Below are 24531 nucleotides of genomic sequence, written 5' to 3'. Positions count from 1 at the left end.
GGCACTTACATCAGAGGGGAGAGGGAAGAGGATTTTACTTATTTTTCCAGCTGTATTGAGGTATAATTGACAAAAATTGTACATATTTAGGTTTCCTGACATGATTTTTAAGGTGTATAATGTGATGATTTGAGAGAGAGAGAGAGAGAGAGAGGGAGAGAAATGATTGCCTCAAGTTAAAAACATCCATCACTTCATATAGTTAGTTACCTTTTTTTTTTTTGGTGACCATACCTAAAATCTACTCTCTTAGCAAATTTCAAGTATATGATACAGTATTATTACCTACAGTTATCATGTCATACAGATTCCAAGAACTTACTCATCTTATAACTGAAAGTTTGTGCCCTTTGACCAATATCTCCCATTTCCCCCTCACCCTCCAGCCCCTGGCAACCACTGTTCTACTATCTGGTTCCATGAGTTCAACTTAGTCAGATTCCACATATAAGTGAGATCATACAAAATTTACCTTTCTGTGTCTAGCTTATTTCACTCAGCATAATATCCTCCAGATTCATCCATGTTGTCATAAATGGCAGAATTTCCTTCTTTTTGTGGCTGAATAATATTCTTATCATATATGTGTGATATATATATATATATATATAGAGAGAGAGAGAGAGAGAGAGAGAGAGAGAATTTTCCTTATTCTTTCACCCATTGATGAACTCTTAGATCTGTGTCTTGGCTATTATGAATAATGCTGCAGTGAACATAGAAGTGCAGATATCTTTTTGAGATACTAATTTCACTTCCTTTGGGTATATTCCTATACACGGTTTTGATGGATTATATGATAGTTCTATTTTTAATTTTTTTGAGGAGCCTGAATACTGTTTTCCAGAGTGGCTGCATCCGTTTGCATTTCCACCAACAGTGTACAAGGATTTCTTTTTTCTCCACATCTTCACCAACACTATAATCTCTTGCCTTTTTGATAATAACAATTCTAACAGATGTGAGGTTTTTATTTGCATTGATGATTAGTGATGTTGAGTACCATTTCATACCTATTGACCACTGCATGTCTTCTTTGGAATAATGTCTATTTTGGTCCTTTGCTGATTTTTAAATTGGATTATTTATTATTATCTTTGCTTTTGAGTTGTATGACTTCCTTTTCTATTTTGGGTGTTAGCCTCTTATGTGGTTGGCAGATCTTTTCTTCCATTCCAGAGGTTACCTTTTCATTTTGTTGATGGTTTCCTTTGCTGTGCAGAAGTTTTTAGTTTAATGTAGTCTCACTTTTTAATTTCTGCTTACATTGCCTATGCTTTTGGTGTAATACCCCAAAAATCATTGCTAAGACCAATCTCAAAGAGCTTATCCACTATGTTTTCTTCCAGGAATTTTACAGCTTTAGGTCTTACACTTAAATTTTCAATCCACTTCAAGTTAATTTTTGTAGATGATGTAAGATGGGGGTCCAATTTTATTCTTTTGCATGTAGACATCCAGTTTACCCAAAGACTTTTATTGAAGAGACAATCCTTTCCCCATTGTGTATTCTTGGCATCATGGTCAAAGATTGGTTGACCATGTAGCATGGATTTATATCTGGGCTCTCTATTCTGTTCCTTTGATGTATGTGTCTGTTTTTGTGGCAGTACTATACTGTTTCAATTACTATAGCTTTTTAAATTATTATTAAATTCACTTAGCCAACTTGTAGTACATCACTAGTTTCAGATATAGTGTTCAATAATTTATCGGTTCCATATAACACCCAGTGCTCATCACATCACGTGCCCTCCTTAATGCCCGTCACTCAATTACCCAATAGCCTCCCATCTACCTCCCCTCCAGCAACCCTCAGTTTGTTTCCTATACTTAGGAGTCTCTGATAGCTTGTCTCCCTCTCTGATGACTTGCATTCTGTTTTTCCTCCCTTCTCCTATGGTCCTCTGCCCTGTTTCTTATTCCACATATGAGTGAAACCATATGACAATTATCTTTCTCTGATTGACTTATTTCACTCAGCATAATACCTCCCAGTTCCATCCATGTCAATGTAAATGGTAAGTATGCATCCTTTCTGATGGCTGAGTAATATTCCATTTTATATCTATCTATCTATCTATCTATCTATCTATCTATCTATCTATCTATCTCACATCTTTATCCATTCATCTGTCCATGGACATCTCGGCTCTTTCCACAGTTTGGCGATTGTGGACATTGTTGTTATGAACATTGGGGTAAAGGTGCCCCTTCGGATTACTACATTTGTTTGGGGTAAATAGCCGGTAGTGAAATTCCTAGGTCATAGGGTAGCTCTATTTTTAACTTCTTGAGGAACCTCCATACTGCTTTTGCAGAGTGGCTGTACAGCTTGCATTCCCACCAACAGCGTAAGATGGTTTCCCTTTCTCCACATCCCCACCAACATTTGTTGTTTCCTGACTTGTTAATTTTAGCCATTCTGACTGGTATGAGGTGGTATCTCATTGTAGTTTTTATTTGTACTTCCCTGATGCCAAGTGATGTGGAACATTTTTGCATTTGTCCGTTGGCCATTTGTATGTCTTCTTTGGAGAAATGTCTGTTCACATCTGTTGCCCATTTCTTGACTGGATTATTTGTTTTTTGGGTGTTGAGTTTGTAAGTTCTTTATAGATCTTGAATATTAGCCCTTTATCTGATATGTCATTTGCAAACATCTTCTCCCATTGCGAGGGTTGCCTTTTAGTTTTGTTGACTGTTTCCTTTGCTATGCAGAAGGTTTTATCTTGATGAAGTCCCAATAGTTCATCTTTGCTTTTGTTTCCCTTGCCTTTGGAGACGCGTCTGGCAAGAAGTTGCTGTGGTTGAGGTCGAAGAGGTTGCTGCCTATGTTCCCTAGGATTTTGATGGATTTCTGTCTCACATTTAGGTCTTTCATCCATCTTGAGTTTATCTTTGTGTATGGTGTAAGAAAACAGTCCAGTTTCATTCTTCTACGTGTGGCTGGCCAATGTTCCCATCACCATTTATTGAAGAGACTGTCCTTTTTCCATTGGATATTCTTTCCTGCTTTGTCAAAGATTAGTTGACCATAGATTTGAGAGTGCATTTCTGGGTTCTCTATTCTGTTCCACTGATCTATGTGTCTTTTTTTTGGTGCCAGTACCATCCTGTCTTGATGATTACAGCTTTGTAATATAGCTTGAAGTCAGGCATTGTGATGCCCCTTGCTTTGGTTTTCTTTTTCAACATTCCCCTGGCTATGCAGGGTCTTTTCTGGTGCCATACAAATTTTAGGGTTGTTTTTTATAGCTTTGTGGAAAATGTTGATGGTATTTCGATAGGGATTGCATTGAATGTGTAGATTTCTCAGGGTAGCATAGACATTTTAACAATACTTATTCTTCCAATCCATGAGCATGGAATGTTTTTCCATTTCTTTGTGTCTTCCTCAGTTTCTTTCATAAGCATTCTGTAGTTTTCGGAGTACAGATCCTTTACTTCTTTGGTTAGATTCATTCCTAGGTATCTTATGGTTTTTGGTGAGATTGTAAATGGGATCAATTCCTTAGTTTCTCTTTCTTCTGTCTCATTGTTAGTGTATAGAAATGCAACTGATTTCTGTGGATTAATTTTATATCCTGCCACTTTGCTGAATTCTTGTATGAGTTCTAGCAATTTTGGGGTGTAGTCTTTTGGATTTTCCATATAAAGTATCATGTCATCTACAAAGAGTGAGAGTTTGACTTCTTTGCTGATCTGAATGCCTTTTATTTCTTTTTGTTGTCTGATTGCTGAGGCTACAACCTCTAGTACTATGTTGAACAACAGTGGTGAGAGTGGGCATCCCTGTCGTGTTCCTGACCTCAGGGGAACCGTTCTCAGTTTTTCCCCATTGAGAATGATATTCATGTGGGCTTTTCGTATGTGGTTTTTACGACATTGAGGTATGTGCCCTCTATCCTTTTGATGTTGAGAGTTTTAATCAAGAAAGTATGCTGTTTTTGTCAGATGCTTTTTCTGCTTCAGTTTAGAGGATCATATGGTTCTTGTCCCTTCTTTAATTAATATGATGTATCACGTTGATTCTTTTTTTAATTTTGAACTATCCTTGCAGCCCAGGAATAAATCCCCCTAGGTCAAGGTGAATAATCCTTTTAATGAACTGTTAGATCTTATTGGCTAATATCTTGGTAAGAATTTTGGTATCCATGTTCATCAGGGATATTGGTCTGTAATTCTCCTTTTTGATGGGAGTCTTTGTCTGGTTTGAGGATCAACTCAATTACCATAGCTTTGTAATATAATTTGAGATCAGAAGTGTGATGCCCTTAGTTTTGTTCTTTCTCAAAATTATTTTGGTTATTTGGGGTCTTTTGTGGTTTCATGTGAATTTTAGGGTTTTTTTTTTTCTATTTCTGCAAAAATCCTATTGGAATTTTGATAGGGATTGTATTGAATCTGTAGATTGGTTTGGGCAGTATGAACGTGTTAGCAATATTCTTCTAATTCATGAACATGCAGATCCTTCCATCATTCATGTTTTCTTCAGTTTCTGCCATTAATATCTTATTGTTTTCAGTGTACAGATCTTTCACTTCCTTGGTAACTTAATTCTTAAGTGTTTCATTCTTTCTGATGCTAGAGTAAATGGGGTTGTTTAAATGGTATGTGTAAGAAGAGGGAGAGAGTACAGTGATCTGCTGAACTCTATAAAATTGCCAAATACGTCATTAGAATTCTCCTATCATTTCTTCCTCACTTGCAGCCAGTTTTGTGCTCTCATGGTCTCATGGTACCTCTGATTATCCTAATTTACCAAAGTTCTGCACTTTTTTTTTTTAAGATTTTATTTATTTATTTGACACAGAGAGACAGCCAGCGAGAGAGGGAACACAGGCAGGGGGAGTGGGAGAGGAAGAAGCAGGCTCTCAGCGGAGGAGCCTGATGTGGGGCTCTATCCCAGAACACCGAGATCACGCCCTGAGCCGAAGGCAGATGCTTAATGACTGCGCCACCCAGGCGCCCCAGTTCTGCACTTTCTAAAATGCCCCATTTTAGGGATGCCTGGGTGACTCAGTTGGTTAAACCTCTGCCTTCAGCTCAGGTCGTGATCTCAGGACCCTGGGGGCCAGCCCAGCACTTTGTTGTTGGGCTCTTCACTCAGCAGGGTGTCTCTGGAGGATTCTCTCTCCCTTTCCCTCTGCCCCTCCCCCTGCTTGTGCTCTCTTTCTCTCTCAAATAAATAAATAAAATCTTTAAAAAAATAAAAAATAAAACGCCCCACTTTAGAAATGTATTATTCTCTCCTCCCTGATCATCAAAACACTAATTCCTTCAATAGCTTCTGATCAGATAAAGTATTAGGAGGAAATTATAAATTTAATTATATAAAGTACATGATTAAGGTTATTCACAATAAAATTAGTTCATTTATTCAGTTATGTCAACTCAATAAATATTTACCAGACATTTAAATGCCAGTTCTGCTAAGTATACAAAGATATCTAAAATTCAGTCTCTTCTTTAAGGAACTCACAGTTTAGAAGAAATAAAGGATACACTTAAGTTTCCCAAGGATGCTATCCATTTTAATGGAAACATTGTTTCACAATGTCCTCTAGTGGAAACTGCAGTTGTTTTCACAATATGCTTAAAATATCTCAGAGACTGTCATAGGCAATGAAGGACAGATTTCATCTTATGCCACGCCCCATGTTGAGTCAAACCAGCAATTCTGAATTACATAAAGATCCCAGAATAAACTAGTTAGTGCCTCCACGCCCTTGAAAATGCTAACATCTCTGTATAATGCCCCACCCTTGTGCAATTCTTTTCATCAAAAGTCAGCTCTAATGTCAACACTTCGCAAAGGACTTTTAATTGTACCCTCTTCCTAATTAAGCTCCATTTTTGAGCTACAGCTGCACCTGTGTGTCACACTGTGTTCCCTTTAAGTTTATCTCCTCTTTAAATCTGTGAGCTCCTTCATGCATAGATTGGGAATTATTCACCTCTCAGGCAGACCCATAAATAAGGAACTCAACAGGAAAAATTGAAATAAGGTATTGAAAACCTAATAGTTCTCTGCTTTCTTAAATAGATGACAGTGAATAAATCTTTTTTTTAGTAGCTCAGGTTTATCACCAGAGATTGTGAATTATTATTGTACAATGCTGCTGTTTATTGTTTATCTTTGCTCTGCCTTAAAAAAGATGATCAAAGATTTTGGTTTTATTCTAGGTAGTCTCTGCTTTCAATTCTTTTTATTTTTCTCCCTGCATGTCAGTCAGCCACCTCTTTCTAGTTGTTTCCAGTGCCAGTGTACCTGCTTTCAACAGCTCACCTCTTCTCTTTCCCTTCCGTTCAAATGATCACATTCTAATTTCTAGGCTGGGAACTCAGAGCCCCAAGTTTATTAGAATAAAGGAAGGGACTGTGACGACTCTTCTACAAACGGCTCAGGCTTAGCCCACAAACTTTGTAATAACTTTTTATTACTATTTTCAAGCTTTTTATACTTGTTTTGTGTGCAACTGGATCCTAACTGGTTGCGGTAACTGGAATTCTGACTTCCATTTAAGTGTGATGTGTTTCTGAAGTTTTACAGCTGTCCATCCCACTTTTATTTATTTATGTATTTATTTATTTATCTATCTATTTTAATTTTTTTTTAAAGTAGGCTCCACGCCTAGCATGGAGCCCAACGTGGGGCTTGAACCCACAACCCTGAGATCAGGACCTGAGTGCAAGACCTGAACTGAGATCAAGAGTCGGATGCTTAACCTACTGAGCCACCCAAGCATCCCATTTTTTTTTAAAGTTTATTTACTTTTTTAGTAAAATCTTCATCCAATGTGGGGCTTGAACTCACAAGAGTCATATGCCCTTCCAACTGAGCCAGTGCCCCCATCCATCCCACTTTTTTTTAAATTAAAGATTTTATGTATTTAGAGAGAGAGAGTGCAGGAAGGGCAGAGGGAGAGAGAGAGAGAGAGAATCTCTAGCAGACTCTGCGCTGAGCACAGAGCCGGATGGGGGGCTCTTTCTCACAGCCCTGAGATCACAAACTGAGCTGAAACCAAGAGTCGGATGCTCAACCGCCTGAGCCACCAAGGCACCCCTCCATCCCACTTTTAAATCTCATTCAGGTACATAACACAAGAGTTCTATAACTGTCATTTTTTTTTTTTTTTAAAGATTTTATTTATTTAACAGAGATAGAGACAGCCAGCGAGAGAGGGTACACAAGCAGGGGGAGTGGGAGAGGAAGAGGCAGGCTCATAGCAGAAGAGCCTGATGTGGGGGCTCGATCCCACAACGCCGGGATCACGCCCTGAGCCGAAGGCAGACGCTTAACCACTGTGCCACCCAGGCGCCCCTATAACTGTCATGTTTAACATACATTTCTTTGAAATTGATATATTAACATCTGGATCTTTTGTAAAATAAAAAATTGACAATGTAGGGAGACTTTTAGAATAGAATTCCACACATAATTTAAAATCTCTCTTATTTGTGTTGTGGACATTTAAGGATATTTTAGAACCTACTTGCATCATTTTGGATTAATGTTGCAATGATAATAAGTAATATGTAAGGATAATAGGCACAGTTTATTGACCACTTTGTATACATCAGGCATTGTGTTAAACACACAGATTACCTCATTTAATCTATATAATCCTAAAGGCAAATGTTACTATCTCTATTCTATAAAAGGGACAACTAGATTTAGAAATTAAAATCTATCAGCTATTTAAGCACAGGAGACAGAATCTATATACTAATCAATCTTGAAAACTCATTTAAAAATATTTTCATCTCTCTAGTTATGGTTTGCCCACTATTCCAATAATATTTGGGGGGGCACCTTTATTGTTAACATATTATTCATTATTCGTATGCTATTCATACAATTCAACCTTAAGCAGTCACTCACCCATTTTCTCCCCAATGGCAGGCCAATCCCATCACTAGGCAACCACTAATATACTTTCTGTCTTTATAAATTTGCTTCTCCTGGACCTTTCATATAAATGGAATCGTATAATATGTGGTCTTTTCCTTCTAGCTTCTTTCATTTAACATAATGTTTAGGTTTGCAAGGTTCATCCCTGTTGTAGTATTTATCAGTACTTCATTCATTTTTATTGCTGAAAATATTCCATTGTATGGATATACCATATTTTATTTATGCTTTCATCATTTGATGGACATTTGGATTGTTTCCACTTTTTGGCTACTATGAACAATGGTGCTATAGACCATTAAATTTGTAAAAACATTTACAAATATTTGGGAGGATCAGTGGAAAAAAAATTAGTAGGCGTTCTGAAACCTCGATGTTACAGTAGCTTTGGTAGTAATTCCATAGTTATTAAAGGAATTTAACTAAAATTTCTTCAACCTTAAACACTCAATAATTTTGTATTTTATCTTTTTCAGGTGTTTGGCCTAAGATCTAAGTCTTGTAGCAGAAGAAACATTAAATCATTAGAACTATAAGTTATACATTTCAGCTAGGAAGTGCACTCAATATTGTAATCCATTTTAACCTTAAATCTTTTTATTTTTTAATTTAGTTTACTATGCAGTTTAGAGAATACTTTAAAACTCAATTTTGTATGACCCCTCTTTGAAGAAGAGATGCTCTCCAATGTACCAAGTGATAAAAATTCTAAAAACAAACAAAAAATAATCTGAAAATTCTGGAGTACTGAGGACATATTTTCATATTTCCTCCTTGCTTTTTGTCTATTTCTGTCAGGGAATAGACAGTTTCTAAAATCTTATCATTTGTTAATGCAATCTAAAATTCATCTTGAGGGACACCTGGGTGGCTCAGTCCGTTAAGAGCCTGCCTTCTGCTCAGGTCATGATCCCAGGGGCCTGGGATCTAGCCTGGCCTGTCTGTTTCTCCCGCCGCCCCACCCCCTGGTTGTGCTCCCTCTCCCTCTCTTTCCAATAAATAAATAAAATCTTTAAAAAAAAAATACAATTCATCTTGCTTCCCCTTTATAATAAAGGCGATCTTTAAGGATAATTTGAGAAAATCCTAGTTGACCATTTTGACATGCTTGAAAGCTGGAGCAAACATCCTTTGACCACTCTTACGGGATTGTTTTTTTCATTCACGGTGGTGGGGGGAAGCTTCGAGTAAAAAATCTGGTAACTAATCAGCAATTTGCTTACATAGTAGTGAAAATTGAAATGACTCTGATGCTAACGGCGAAGAAAATAACATAGAAAGGCATAAAACATAGATATAGATATAGATAGATATCTATATAGATATAGATATATCCAGGAATTGTTCTAAAAAATTCCGTACTTGGCGAGAGACTGCTACACGTGGGAAAATTTAAAACAAGAAAGTGATCCTTCACCAATTCGGACTCACGCCCTTGAAACTTGTGCGTGGTGATGCACTGCTTTCTTGGTTGTCTCCTTGGAAACCGCAGCCTGACAGGTCCTCTGCTGGCGCCGAGAAGAGCGCCTGGAGGGGCAGGTGTTCTCAGGATGCCGACTGCGCCTGCGCTCGGCCACCGCGCCCTCGTAGTAAGAGAGGCCCGGATGGAGGACGCGGAGACGCGCCGTTGCTATGGCAGCCGGGTCCTCGCCGCGGTGGGAACAGGTGCTGGGGTCTCCCTCACCTCGCTGTCAGAGCTTAGAAAGAGGAAGAGAGGAGAACTCCCTCGGCCATCTCTGTGACCCCAGCCGCTGCATCTTACACAGGCAGGAGGGGATACAGAGGGAGAGAGGGAAGGATGGTGTGGAGATATTTATGGTGGGAGAGAGGGTACGGGGGTAAAACGTCTGGGACAGCCGGGAGGAAAGGTGGTTAGAAGAGGGGAGAGTCTTCCTGTTCGCGTCTGAGCCTGCCAAGTACGGGTTGCACGGCACCTGCGGGGAAGTCTGGCAGCACCTTGCTTGGCTTTGTACAAGGGAAACCCCTCTGAGTGTACCCTAGTCTTTCATTTTTATCATTTTCTTTCCCCTCTCAAAGTTCTCATCCCCGGGAGAAAAAAGTCACTCCTGAAATGGGAGCTTCCGTGAAGAGGCTCAGGTATTCATTTAGTGGATGGTACATGGGGAACCTGGATACAAATTAAAGTTATCACCTAATAGGTGTAACATTTTATTTATTGTCAGACCTTGTGATGGAGTATGAATTTAAACACTTTTTACTCATGGGTTTTCGGTTTGGAAAAATGCAGCAAGAAGAATGGGCCAGATGGTCTCATGATGTGATTAGGGGTTAGCTTTTGCTTAAATGCTTATTTTGTATTAAAGCAGGTTCTCTTTGACGTTTTTTCAGTTCTCTTAGATTTTAAACAAGCCTATGTTTAAAAGGCTACGAGATAAGACTAGAGTCAATGAATTAAATTATTTTCGAATGTCTGAATCCTGATAGAAAGTTGTCAAAAGTTGTCAAAAGTGTATACGTACAGACTTGGCTTAGACTCACACTAAAAGATCTGCAGTCACATCCCCGCATGGGATTTAGCAGACACCCAGGAGGAAGGAATTAATTTCTGTCTCTTACTACAGTTAACCTATTACGAGGGCGATTCTGATCTAAGCCACTTACACAGATTTTTACTGATGATAAACATTGAAATTTAAATGTGTGAAACTCACAAGGAGTAACTGTTCGGTGATTCAGTTTGTGTAAGATATACTTTTGTTCCAGCATGATGACTGTGTACCATATGGCCAGTACCCAGGGGATGATGATTAAAAGAACTGAAGGGGATTGGATATCCTGTGACGCATTTGAAAAAGGCTTAAGGGACTTGGTAACAAGAGTTTATGATTTATGTTCTTTGTTTTCTTGGAAACCAGCCATGAGGTTTTTGAAGGTACAGGAGAAGGCGGCAGTACAAATTTCATGCATCTTCATTTATTTCTCAGAGTAAATGCCTTCAGCTGTGGCTTTTCCTCTTTTTAATTATGCCATAATCGTATGATTTAATAACACCTAATATGTTTGATTTGTAATCATTTTATTTTTATCTATTATGCTGATTCTTTTAGCGTTAGATTTGAGTTTTCACATGGGTGAGATTCTTTGTAAATAATAAAGCGTAGCTAACAAAAGTTCTCAGGTAACTATTTACAAATTCAGAACAATGTGTATTATAAAGTTAAAGGAGAGCATTGAAGAGTTCCATAGAAATCTTATTCTAACAATTAGTTATGTAACCTTAACATCTTAAAATGATAAATTCCAAGATCCCTGGTCTGAAAAGAAAGCTGATTTTCCAATGGCACTTGTGACTGTGAAAAACAGTATTATTTATATCAGTATTTTGGATCACAATGAGTTTTACTTTGTTCTACATTATCCATGGTGCCCTTAACTTTTAATTAGTAGATAGTTAGATATAACAGTTGATGTGATTTAGGCTGTCTTGCAGCTCAGCGGTGGTAAATAAATTCACCCTGTAGTATTGATTTGGTTTCTCTAGGTTACCTCAAAGTATCATTGCTCTCAGCCTTTGCTTTACAAATGATTGAAACCTTACTTTGAGTTCTTTAAGAAAGTCCATTTTGTATTCTTAGTATAAAAGAAATAAATATCTAGCAGGAATTATAGTTCAACTAATACTTTGGAAATAGTTGTAATTATTCAGTTGAATAATTAGGTTGAATGCTTAACATTCGTGTCCATAAAACTAACTTTGTCTTGAGAGGGGAAGGGTACCAATACCAAGCACTATTCTGAGAAGAGATGACATTTAAGTGAACCAGACAGTAATAGTTTAAGTCTTGGATTTAATTATTCAGGCGCTGATCATTTGTTTCAGATTAAGCTTATCATGATACTATGCATTTCCTTTTAAATTCTCTTGCTTTTCATCAGTTGACAGTTATTTGCTAATTTGCCGCTTATAAAAAGTTTAAAATAAATCGTAAGGGTCACCTAGCTCAACAGTTTTGCTCTAAGGCTCTTTGCATTGACAAGAAAGGCAACACTTAAAAGGCAGCTCACTTCATTTCAGGACAAGTTTAAAATGTAAATTCTTGGTGCCTGGGTGGCGCAGTCATTAAGCGTCTGCCTTCGGCTCAGGGCGTGATCCCAGCATTCTGGGATCGAGCCCCCCATCAGGCTCCTCCGCTAGGAGCCTGCTTCTTCCTCTCCCTCTCTTGCTGGCTGTCTCTCTCTCTCTCTGTCAAATAAATAAATTTAAAAAAATGTAAATTCTGTTTTATTTTTATTTTTTCATTTTATTATTATTTTTAAAAATATTTTATTTATTTATTTGAGAGAGCATGAGTGGGGTGGGGGCAGAGGGAGAGGCAGACTCCCCACTGAACAGGGAGGCTGATGTGGGGCTCGATCCCCGGACTCCAGGATCATGACCTGAGCTGGAGGCAGATGCTCAACCGGATGAGCCACCCAGGCGCCCCATTTTATTATTTTTGAAAAAGGTTTCATTTATTTGTTTGAGAGAGAGCGTGGAAGCACGAGTGTGGTGGAGGGGCAGAGGGAGAGGGAGAAGCAGACTCCCTGTTGAGCAGGGAGCCTGCAGTGGGGCTGGGTCGTAGGACCTTGAGTCCATGACCTGAGCCGAAGGCAGACGCTAAACCAATCGAGCCACCCAGGCGCCCCTGTAAATTCTGTTATAAACTGCCACAATTTGTCCCTGAGTTTCTAGCCCTTAACACTAGTTTTACTATTTGAAGGTATGTAAGTCCAGTCCTCCTTTACCTAACAGCCATTTCAGTAATGGAAAGCAAGGGTGCCTGGGTGGCTCAGTCCATTAAGCATCTGCCTTCTGCTTGGGTCCTGATCTCAGGGTCCTGGGATCGAGACCTGCATTGGGCTCCCTGCTTAGTGGGGAGTCTTCTTCTCCCCTCTCCCTCTGTGCTCTCCCTACTTCTCTCTCTCTCAAATAAATAAATATTTTTTAAAAATAATGTAAAGCAGTTGTCATGACTCTTGCTTTTTCCCTTCTTTAGGATAATATTCCCAGGATTTTCAGGTATTCCTCAGAGTCTTATTCTAAGGCATTTTACTCTCATAGCCTCCGATCTTCCCTTCTTTCTTTTTTATCCCTCTTTCTCCTGGTTTGCTAGCCTCTGAATGTGTTCCAGCTTGTCTTTTGTCCTTCAAACTATAGCACAGGAAACTGGATACAGTGCTTCCCACTTTCTGTGTGTCTCACCCCTAGTCTTAGCGTGGAGTTTATTTACATTTTGGGTGCCCTCATCATTCTTTTCACTCATTTGAACTTTCTGTTCACTAAAGCCTATTACAATGTTTTTCATACACGGTATTGTGTATTCATACACAAAGCTAGTGCTTGTGCAGCTAGTGGAATGTGTTCTCCCACATGCTTTCATTATTACTGGATGGTGAGCGGAGGAAGGAAAATAATGTATATCTCCCTTCAGTAAAATTGACAGCAGGTTAGGTAGTCTAGTCAGGTTTTCAGATAGCACAGTGAAGCCAATGGCCAAAACAAAGTTTGTGGATAATTTATTAATTCAGATAAAATATCTTTCATTTATACTCTAAAAAAAATGTGTTCTTGACATCTGTACTTTCTGCCTCCAGAAAAGGGTTTTAGGCAACTTACTCTTGGTGTAGGAGCAAGAGAAGGCTCCTAGGTGTAGACACAGGTATACAAACAAGGTCCCAGGTGTTTGAGACCCTGAAGATGAGATTTCTCTAGTTATTTTGAGACTGAGCCTAAAATTCTATGTACATTTAGAGAGCATCACTCTTTTTGTTGTTGTTTAATAGTGGACAATGTGCAGATTATTGCTATATATTTCTACCTTTGGCTGCTTTATGACAGTTGGATCCACATAAACAATTTTCCCTCAACCTTTTTTTTTTTTTTTTTTTGGAACAGATGAATTGACATAAGTTTGACCCCTGGTATCACTCCTCCCAGATTCTTCTTCAGGAACACATTACATTCAGGCCTCTCTGGACAATTCCCTGCACTTCTGTGTTTGTTTGCTCTTTCTCATCTTGTTCTCTTTGTCTGAAATAACTGATAAACTCTTGCACTCAGTATTCAAAGCCCATCTCAGCTTTCCTTGGTATTTCCAACTTTAGACTGAGTTAATTGCTTTTTTATTCTTCCTCCCATTGTTCTTTATATATATCTTTATTCCATTTATATACATTTTTAAATTTGTTTTTATTTACATTTTAAATTTATGGGTTTTTTTTATTCTGTACCATACGGGAAACACCTCAAGGGCATAGGTCTATTTTATAATCTTTATGGGAACGTATATAGGAATATTGTAGGTGTTTAACAAATGTTTGTCAAAATTGAAATATATATTCACACACATATATATACGGCATGCTCACCCACATGTACAAACACATTATGGGTAAAGATTTATTTTCTTCTTTTGTTTGAAAAATTATACACAGAACAGTTCTCAGGGCTAGGAACTGACCTCAATTTTTAGATCACTTTAGAATTGTTTTCTTAAAAGTGACTGAATTTATACACCATTTTCATAAACAGTAACTTTCATCTGACATCCCTATTTATTTGTCACTGTTTCCAAATAGTATTAGTTATCGCATTTTGTTTTTTTTGGTGAAAAATATATCTCATTTAGAGTTTGACTTTTGCAGAAATTAGCATTTACAATAGTTGAGAATCAACTTTACTTAGTTGAAAATCTCTCAGATCACAAATTATAATTATGCCATATAAACTACTAGAAGGATTAAAAAACTGAGGATGGGAATTGATATTCAGGTTTCCCCCACTATTTGAAAGTTTACTTATCTTTTACGAAAGACTCACATCAGTACCTGTTTTTGCTCACTGAAAGAAATCTGAAGAGGATTTTTGCTTTTATGAAGCAGTAATTGCTTCTTTGCTTTACGCCATTTTAGCTTTTAAAAGGTTTCATAGGAATGCTCTACTTAAAGAGAGCAGAGGAAACCTATATTTGTTTTTATTTGAGCATAAAAAAAATGTGAATGAGTGTGACTTAAAAGCTGAGTCATCTGCTCTGACCCAGACAAGGCGTTTCAGTGATTGGCAGGGGGTGTGGAAAATCCTGCTCTAAGCCTTAGTCTTCTTATCCACCTTTTTAAGTCTCCTTGTAAATAAGGGTTTCAGGAATTTGGGGGGTGGAGATGGTGTTAAGGAGCAGTTCATCTAGAAAATGTCTGGCCATTGTAGGTCTCTCTTTTAGGGTATACAGATACATGTTTATTCTGAACATTCCATGCTTTGTGTTTCTGTGTGTTGATTAGCTTATCATATTAATCTCCATACTCCTTACTCCCCCTAAAGTTGACATAACATATACCTTATCTTTTAAAATCTTCTAGCATTATTCTTTAACAAACGGAAAATGGATGAAAATAAAGATATGGACTCAAAAGAAAGTGGAGAATATGAAGATGACTTCGAAAAGGACCTGGAATGGTTAATTAATGAAAAAGAAAAAAGTGATACCGGCATAATAGAGGTATATATAAATTTCCAACCGCATTCATAGTAATTTCATTAACGAAGTGCTTTGTAATTCTGAAGAAAATTTTGCGTATATTATGTCATCTAAAGTTCACAAATTTCCTCTGATAAAAATAGAACAGGTATCATTATTTCCACCTTAGAGATGAGAAAATTGAGGCATAAAGAGTTTATATGTTGTGTCCTAAGGCGAGGGCTAAAATTAGTGAGAAAACAGGGATTAAGTTAGCACTTAATAAAATTTAAGTTATAATTAAAAATTATAATTTATATAATAGAAATAAGTATGATTTATTGCACCAAAAATAACAAGTATAGTTAATTTCTACTTTATATAAACTTGGGTAAAATTGGGTTATACTTCTAATATAAATGAAAAGAGGGTTATACTTTCAATATAATGAAATGAATATATGATGAATATAAATGAAAATAAAATAATGAAATATATTTTAATATAAATGAAAATAAAGCAAATTCTCAAAAGACCTGGTCTCTCAGCTAATATTTGAAACCTTAAGACTGAATTAACTCTTCAGGGGAATGAATATAGAGAAGAATGTAGAGTCAGAACTGAGCCATAGGAATACCTGTAGGAAAGAGTGTATTGCTAGGTTTGCTTATCAGACATCTAGCAATGCTGTGCAGATTAGGAAGAAGTGGATCCATTAAATATGATCAAATACTATTTATCAGACATGTCGAGTGGGCATTCAGGAAAATGAACCAATTCCTGGATCATAGACAGTTTTTCTCTCTTTATATTTATTTATATATATATGTGATGTGTGTATCTATATATAATTTTTGTGTACATATATATGTGTGTACATATATTCATGTGTGTGTATATGCTTATGTATATATGTATGAAATTAGAGTCAATAAATAGGAAAGTAGTGAAGAAACGATGTAAGCCTCGTGTAAGAGTAGAGTAGGTGACTTTAGAAGGACAGAGAGCTTAGTAATTACACCAGAAGTCAGACTGAAGAAGGTTAAGGAAAAGAATATAAAAGAAAGAAGGCAGCAAGTCTTACATCACAAATTTCTCTTAATCCCATTTTGCTTTCTGATGCAATGCAGAGGACAAATGAGATTACATTTGAAAAAGGCAACAGAGTAAAAAGTTAAGATTTTTCGAAGATGGCTGTTAAATGGGAGTTTCATGCATCTTTAACAGAAAAATAATCAGAGTGAGTACAGGCAGAGATACCCAGAGTGGTAGGGTTGAACCAAAGTCTCATTACTGGTGGAGGGCAGTGAGATCCAGAGCACAGAGTGCTAGAATTAGAGAAGTGATCATCACGATTCATTGTCTCATTTTTTAATTTATTTAGAAAATATTATAATCACCTGCTCAAAACAGAGTGCTCTCATCAGTCTTACTCATTCCAGTGGATGATTTTTTTTTTTTAAGATTTATTTTATTTATTTGACACAGAGAGACAGCCAGCGAGAGAGGGAACACATGCAGGAGGAGTGGGAGAGGAAGAAGCAGGCTCCCAGCAGAGGAGCCTGATGTGGGGTTCAATCCCAGAACGCCGGGGTCATGCCCTGAGCCAAAGGCAGATGCTTAATGACTGCACCCCCCAGGCGTCCCCCAGTGGATGATCATAAGCACGTCTTCCTTTGAGGCTGGCAGGGGAATCGGATGCCAGAGATAGAGACAGGGTTGAGGGCTGGGGGAAAATTTCATTGTAAAAAGTGGTAGTTTTATTGCAGAGGGTTTTTTAATTTTTTGGCTTCTTTTGCAGTGGGTTTTAAAAAGAAGTGAAAGTCAAAGAATAATTAGGAAACAGGATACTGTCAGAATGAACCACAGAATCAAATATGGCCTAAAATAAAACCAATTGCAATGCAGAGATCTTAGTTTAATCTTAGTTATTTGTCAGACATTTTAATGGGCCAGGTTTATTTGCTTATTAGACATCTAGCAATGCTGTGCAGGTTAGGAAAAGGTGGCTATCAGAAAAGATGACCTTTGAGCAAGTAAAAGAGGAAGAGAATTTTAAGGGGTTGAAGAGAGCAGCAAGTAGTAGCTCCCATTGAATTGTTTTAGGAGGAAGAGAGGTGTCTGATAAAAAGAAAAAAAAATGGCAGGGGTGAAGTGTTTGTTTGGTCCGTGAGTGTGTGTGTATGTGGGAGAGATGTTAGGTAGGAAGCCTTTAATTAGAAACAGCAGATGTAGTGCAGGGTTTTGTGACACGAAAATATTGCTCTACGGTTCATGTGCATTTACACTTTTTTTTAAAAAAAAGATTTTATTTATTTGAGAGAGAGAGAGAGAGAAAGGAATTACCCTTTTTAAATGTAAAACCAAATTATATGATGGTGTTTAGCATAAATTATTGGGGCCTCTGAGGATAGTTGAGGAAGGGCAATGTCAACCAGAGATAAAAATTAACGTGGAATTTGGATATAGATCCTGCAGAAAATAGCAGCAATAATAATCTGAAAAGATTATAAGAACCTCAGAATGATTAGAACTTGACCAAAGACCGATGTTGTAATGATCCTGGAGAGAAAAATACTTCTTTGAAGAATACAAATATTATAAGAAGAAAACTTTTAAAAAATGCTCTTCTGAAAATTTAAAGAGAGAAAAATTTCATAGAGGAAGAATGTTGAAATAATAATGTCTTAGTTGTAGTTACCCTTTCATTCATTAGCATGAAAATTTAAAAAAATATTAATATAGCACTTAGCAACATCAAATTCGGATTTAGGGTTAAATTTTTCCCAAAGTGCTGCTGTCACATGTATTTCCCGTGGGGTGCTCGTCAATATGAATTAGAATATTAAAAGCAAAGTATAAAATAAGAAACATGTACATTTTCCCCTTCATAGAATATATTGCATGAATATGAAATTCATTTTGTACTATCTACATCTAAATGGATAAAGAGTCTCAATTTTTACTGAAAAAGAGAACTTCATATATTTTTTAGATGGCTTGTGGGAATGAAGAGAATATTAACCAAGAATTAAAAGACAATGAAACAGAAATGGAACACACCAAACAGCACTCTGATCCTGATAAATCCTTGAAGGGTGAGCTTTCACCAAGAAGAAATGACTTCATTTCTGTACCGAGTATTCAACCTTTGGATCCCATATCAGATTCAGATAGTGAAAACTCTTTCCAGGAATCCAAAGTGGAAAGCCAGAGAGACCTGGAAGAGGAAGAGGATGAGGAAGTAAGGAGATATATTATGGAGAAAATTATACAAGCCAACAAGATTCTACAGAGTCAAGAACCTGTGAATGATAAAAGGGAGCGAAAACTTAAGTTCAAAGACAAATTAGTTGATCTGGAAGTTCCTCCACTGGAAGACACTGATACTCACCAAAATTATTTTGAAAATGAAAGTAGTATGTCAGGGAAACTGTCACAGTTATGTATTTCCAGTGAATTTGGACAAGAAAATGTGCTCCTGTCACTAACTGATGGAAACTGTGAAGAAAACAAGGATAGGAAAATATTAGTTGAGAGAGATGGAAAGTTTGAACTTATGAATTTACAAGACATTGAGAGTCAGGGGTTTTTGCCCCCCATTAATGCTAATAGTACAGAAAATGAACCTCACCAGTTGTCACCCAGATCTTCAAACTCAAATGTCAATGGGGTCAAGAAAGAAGAGCCTATAGCAAAGATTCATGCTATTGTTCACTCACTAACAGAAGAGCCACTGGCTTATATCCCTCAGCCACCACCCAACCCCAAGACTCGTCCAAGCTCTGCTGCCTGCTCGGATCGAAGTAGGGGGAATGGGAAATATAACCACAGGACACACTCTGCAAATATATCTCCAGTGACCTCAACATATTGTCTTTCCCCTCGACAGAAAGAACTGCAAAAACGGCTAGAACTAAAGAGAGAAAAGCTAAAGAGGGAGGTGAGAACATAAGGGTGCATCATATTAAATGTGGAATATATTTTCATGTTTTATAAATGCAGTAGGAATTAGAATGGTTCCTCAAACTATTGGATATATTTGCTTGCTTGTTTTTCTATTGTTAGATTAAGTAGTTAAATATTAAAAATGCGTATTTATGGGATAAACACCATGATTATCTTGGTCCTTTCTTGTAAGGATCACAAGCCTAGTAATGAAGGACTTGTGTTAGAGGTAGAGATGTCAGTGAGGACATCATTTCATCCTTTCTGATGAGCCTCAGATAACTGACTACTGAAAGAAGTCTTGGTGTGAGAGGGTGAAAATCAGATGTCAGGTGGAAAAATGAAGGCGTAAATTTGTTGGGATTTGGGAGGCAACAGGTAGATTTGGATTATAATTCTCTGACTTTTGTGTATAAGTGTTTTCACGTATCTTCCATGCCTACAGTTCCTTGATTTCCGGGATTTTAGTTTTAGATTAAGAATGGAGCCTAATAACCTTAACAAAGTTTTCCAAAACGCCATATGGAATCCCAGATGATGGTGATGATGATGATGGTGATGATGATGATGATGGTTTTGTTCTGTTGAGCAAGAAGAGTCTGTGAAGTAATCAAAGCATTTGTTTGGGCTCTTAGGGATTGTAATCCAGGAGACACAGTGTCAACCTCAATCAAAAGTGTGCTCTGAATAGTGAGCCAGGAGTGCAGGCCTATAAAGGTAAAACCCACAAGGTTACGCAACTTGTTTTGAAAGAGTTGATTGGTGATGGGAGTTCATGCTGACGTCTAATACACATTGGCTATGTAGCTAACAGGTGTTACATTATTTCAGTCCACAGTGCCAGGTGGTGGTGGTGGTGGGGGGTTTGCAACTGACAAGTTGCAGCTGACAAAAGTCAAAGTTCATGGTGGGCTGAGAATTGAAACAGGAGACTTGAAATAGGAGACATGCATCGACCCCACTTCCTCAGTGTTCTTTCAACTCTGTGTTGAGTGCTTTTCTTAGCAATGATTACTTCATTTTGAATCTTCTTTCACATTTCCCCCTTCTCATCAACATCTTTCTGGTAAGAAAGCATCAGTGACAAATTTTTATGATCATGCAATCCCGTTTCATTGTCAGAGTGGTTGGTGACCTGCAACTTGCTCTGGCCCCATCATGTCTCCTGGAGGGCGTTGTCTTATAGTGGTTGATGCTTGATATGATCAGTAAGCATTCTAGGTGAAAGTCTTAGAGCTACATTTGAGTAACATGGAGGTTTGAGGAAATAAGATCTAGAATTCGATTAGGTTCTTTTTTCTTTTCACTCAAAGGGTAGATCTGATGAACGGTTTTGAGTCTTTGAACAAACATTATCTGAGTTCTGACAGGATTTGAAACATTGACCATGAAAAAAGCATTAACAGTGTGATAATAATGAATATAGAACAAATTAAAACAATGGTAAGTAAGATAATTTGTAGCCCAGATCTTAAAATGGTCCTAATTCTCGTCAGGAGCCAACTAAAAATATCCGAGAATCTGGAATCTAACCAAAGGTTTTAGAGGATGGGATTAGAGACATGGCAAGCTTAAAAATCTTAGCAGTTTCCAATGCTAGCTGATGGGAAGTACTTACTCATGTCCAGCAAGAAGTATTCGTGATGACACAGACCCCACCTTGGGTCACAAGTAAATAGCCTAACGCTATGCTATTATTGAGGACGACACGGGGTAAAGTGTCCAAAGACTTCCCCTGGCTCTAATGGCTCGGGGAGTGGACCTGGCAATTCTGCCAAGAAAGATTTCTGATCATGTACTCATTCCAAGCAGTACCTTTTCCAAACGAGCAACTGAAGATCCTTGCAAATTGGCCCCTTCACTAAGGTTCTCTCTCCTGGGAGACCATGGCCTTGAGAATGCCCACAGCTATTATCTTTATATTCAGAGGGGTTTGTCGTCTGGATGAGCATCTTCTTTCAGTTCTTTTAGGGGAGAGACTTCTTTTAGTTGAATGATTAGTTCCTGTATGGTCTCCTTTAGTAATCAATTTAAGGACAAAAAAAAAAGGGGAAGTTAGATAGCCCAGGAGGCACTGTCCTGCTGTTCTCTAGCTGTGTAGGGAGTCAAGTGCCCAAGATTCTCCCTTTTAATGGCAGATAAAAATGCATCTTGTAGGAGTGCAAAGTGTCTTTGCTTAGATCTGGTTGTTTATGGACTCATTTTTTGGTATGGAGGGCATGGTAGGAGAAAACCAGGGATCTGTTCTATTTGAGCAGACAGAAAGAGGGTGGCTGTGTGTTTCAGATGTTAGCTGAATGAATCTTTTGCAAGGGGGATCCTGCAGCTAGAAGTGCCTAGTGGAGAAAACTTGTTATTTGTGCCTTGGCATGTCTGCAAGAGCCAAATATAGGAGGCTTATAGCTCCTAATAAATCGTTGGACCATTAGAAATGTTTTTCCCTAGCGTTTTGGGTGGTTAAAGTGAAGTAAAGGGGTTTTCTTTTTCTGGGAAGCAAAACAATTTTAACTTGATAGGTGAGGTCAGAGGGGACAATCTGGTTTATAGTGAAATTAGGGAGAAAAGTGAAATTATAAATGAGATGACCGAGAGTCTCCTGATCTTCCCTAGTGGGCTGAGAATGATGTACTCAACAGCCAGAAAGGTTACTAGATAGAGATTGCTATGGTTTGGGTTATTCGAATTATGTCATTTCTCTACCATTTAGTTCCTCTAATGTGGGTAATAATAAGCAGGATCAGAAAATATTTCATGTTTTAAAAACAAACTCAAGTAGTCAAAATCACTGGGTACAAGTCGGATTAACAGAAGTGGTAAGATGCCTACTACAAAAAGAATTATTCAAAAATATTTCATGAACATTAAGCATTAGTAGGAGTCTTTTTTTTTTACATACTTTAACTCACTTAATCTTTTTTTTATTATATTATGTTAGTCACCATACAGTACATCCCTAGTTTTAGATGTAAAGTTCCATGATTCATTATTTGCGTATAACACCCAGTGCACCATGCAATACGTGCCCTCCTTACTACCCATCACCAGCCTATCCCAATCCCCCACCCCCCTCCCCTCTGAAGCCCTCAATTTGTTTCCCAGAGTCCATAGTCTCTCACGGTTCATTCCCCCTTCTGTTTACCCCCCTTTCTTCTTCCCCTTCTTCTTCTACCTAGTAGGAGTCTTTTGTGAAGTTATACAAGCCTGGTCGTGACTTGGGAAAGCTGTCTGTCTAATACAGGTGCCGTGTACTCCTTGTCCAAGTTGTTGATTTTGAGTGGGTCTAGAGATTTTCAGTTTGAGATCTCCAGTGGGTGGGGATGTCCAGTCACATAAAGATGTCTTTTTTTTTTTTTAATGAAAAATGATAATCCACGGGTCAATGCCTTTAAATTTAGCAGCACAGGTGTTAGTTAACAATAACTGATATGGCCCTTTCCAGTGAGGTTGGAGGGCATCCTTGTGAAGGTGATATTTCCGGTAAACAAATCTCCAGGTGGGAGATATGATGTTGAAGGTCTTTGTCTCCTGTGAGTGTGCTGGGAAAAGATTGCTCTGTGAGGCTGTTATTATTTCCAAGGACCTTGATAAGATCTTTACAATAGATTAGGAAATTTCCTTTCAGTAGGGCAGGCTCACAGATTCCTTGGTCCATCCTCATAGGTGCTCTGGTAATGATTTCAAAGGGAGACAATTAGTGTTTACCAAATGGAGTGGATCTTAGGTTAAATAATACCAGGGGAAGGGCTTTAGATAGATTCAATAAGTTTTGTCAATTGGGTCTTTATTCCATTTGATTGTTCTACAGTGCCAGAGTGTGGGGGATGGTATGTGCAATGAAAATGTTGTAATATTGGCTAGATATGGCAAATGGCCTGTAATATTTGTCCTGTAAAATGGCTCCCTCAGTCATTGTGAAGTTCTGAGGTATTCCTCAGTTTGGAATTATTTTCTCCAATAATATTTACCATAGAGCTGAGGCCATAGCTCTATGACTAGGAAAACATACAAACAGTGAGAAAACATACAAACATACAAACCATTACAAAACATAGTTCTTGAGATGGTGGCAGCTGGACAAAATCCAACTGCCATATTTCAAAGGGTCCAGGTGGTAAGGGAAGATGTCCCTGTCATCAGAAGGTAAGGGTAACAGAGTAGCAGGGTTTGCGGGAGACAGCAAGAGGGTTTCATAAAAGGTTAATATACTAGAAGACAGACGCTGAGTATGATGAGTATGATAGTGGAGTTTGCAATGGGAGTTGCTTATTTTTGTGACATACATTTTAAAATGGTGACTGTGATAACATTATATTAGGAAATACTCAGATTCCTAGGGATTTCACAAAATTTTTGGAACAATGTATACCTATACAGATGTTACAGGAAGAAAGTGTAGTATTATTTCATATTTGACAATGCTTCCCATGTGATTTAACATATCAAATAGGCCTAATAGGTTCTATGGTATTTTCCAGATCAGAAAGACCTTATTTAGAAGTTGATTTTGGGGAGTTTGTAAAAAATATCAAAAGGTTTGGACACTTAACCCAATAGGATCGCAGAAAATTATAAAACAATACTTAATTATCCATTTAACCAAAATAATCTTCAGGGACAAATACAGAAGATTACACAGAGCTACAAAAGCCGTAGCTGTTCCTGTTAGAGAAGACACAGCTTTCCCAAGTAATGAAAGATGTGATAAAGACGAAACAGAATCTGTTTCCGAAGCAGATGACATTAGAAGTAAAGAAACTTTGTGTATAATCTGTTATGAAGAGCAGGCCAACAATGTGAGAAAATTTTGTTCTTTTAACGGAGAAAACAAAAAATTTTAACTAGTGTACTTTTGATATTGAAACTGAACTTTAAATAAATTCATTTTAATCTTGGAAAACTTGATTACACATAAAATTCCTTTTCCAAGATTTCTTTCCTATTAACCTTTTACAACTTTCTGTGTCCATTTTAGTTTGTCTGTTGTTCTTTCTCTTTCTCAGATAACCAGCTTTAGGACAAAATAACTTTCATTTCTGTCAACAAAATGCATTTCCATTTCCCATACCTTCTTTTACCAAAAACACACACCCTACTTTCCTTGCCTGCTTTTCATATACAGTCGTTTTCTCTCATCCTTGTTGAATATTAGTAGTTTTATTTTCACAAATACTAATTAGAATTTTCAACCCTTACAATTCTTTTTTTTTTTTT

General features: G+C 37.6%; 1 protein-coding gene across 7 annotated transcripts in view; it reads left to right on the top strand.

Moving 5' to 3' along the window:
* The window catches only part of CCDC181 (coiled-coil domain containing 181), a 49684-nt gene that overhangs the window by 3440 nt on the left and 21713 nt on the right, over positions 1 to 24531 (top strand). For 2 of the 7 annotated variants that reach the window (XR_004627240.1, XM_034666703.1), the window contains exons 1-3: positions 9319 to 9684; positions 15275 to 15414; positions 18368 to 19315. Coding sequence is in view for 6 of the 7 variants with exons in the window: in XM_034666703.1 (XP_034522594.1) it covers positions 15298 to 15414; positions 18368 to 19315 (1065 nt within the window). In the remaining variant the exon portion in view is untranslated. Of the gene's footprint in view, positions 1 to 9318; positions 9685 to 9979; positions 10016 to 15274; positions 15415 to 18367; positions 19316 to 24531 lie in introns of those variants that run through there. The other 5 variants (XM_034666701.1, XM_034666700.1, XM_034666698.1 and 2 more) reach the window with 5 other exon arrangements.

This window comes from Ailuropoda melanoleuca, chromosome 8, assembly GCF_002007445.2.
Source record: "Ailuropoda melanoleuca isolate Jingjing chromosome 8, ASM200744v2, whole genome shotgun sequence".
NCBI classification, from domain to species: domain Eukaryota; kingdom Metazoa; phylum Chordata; class Mammalia; order Carnivora; family Ursidae; genus Ailuropoda; species Ailuropoda melanoleuca.
The sequence above is the reverse complement of the archived record's forward strand: the minus strand, read 5'-3'. Positions and strand labels throughout refer to the sequence as shown.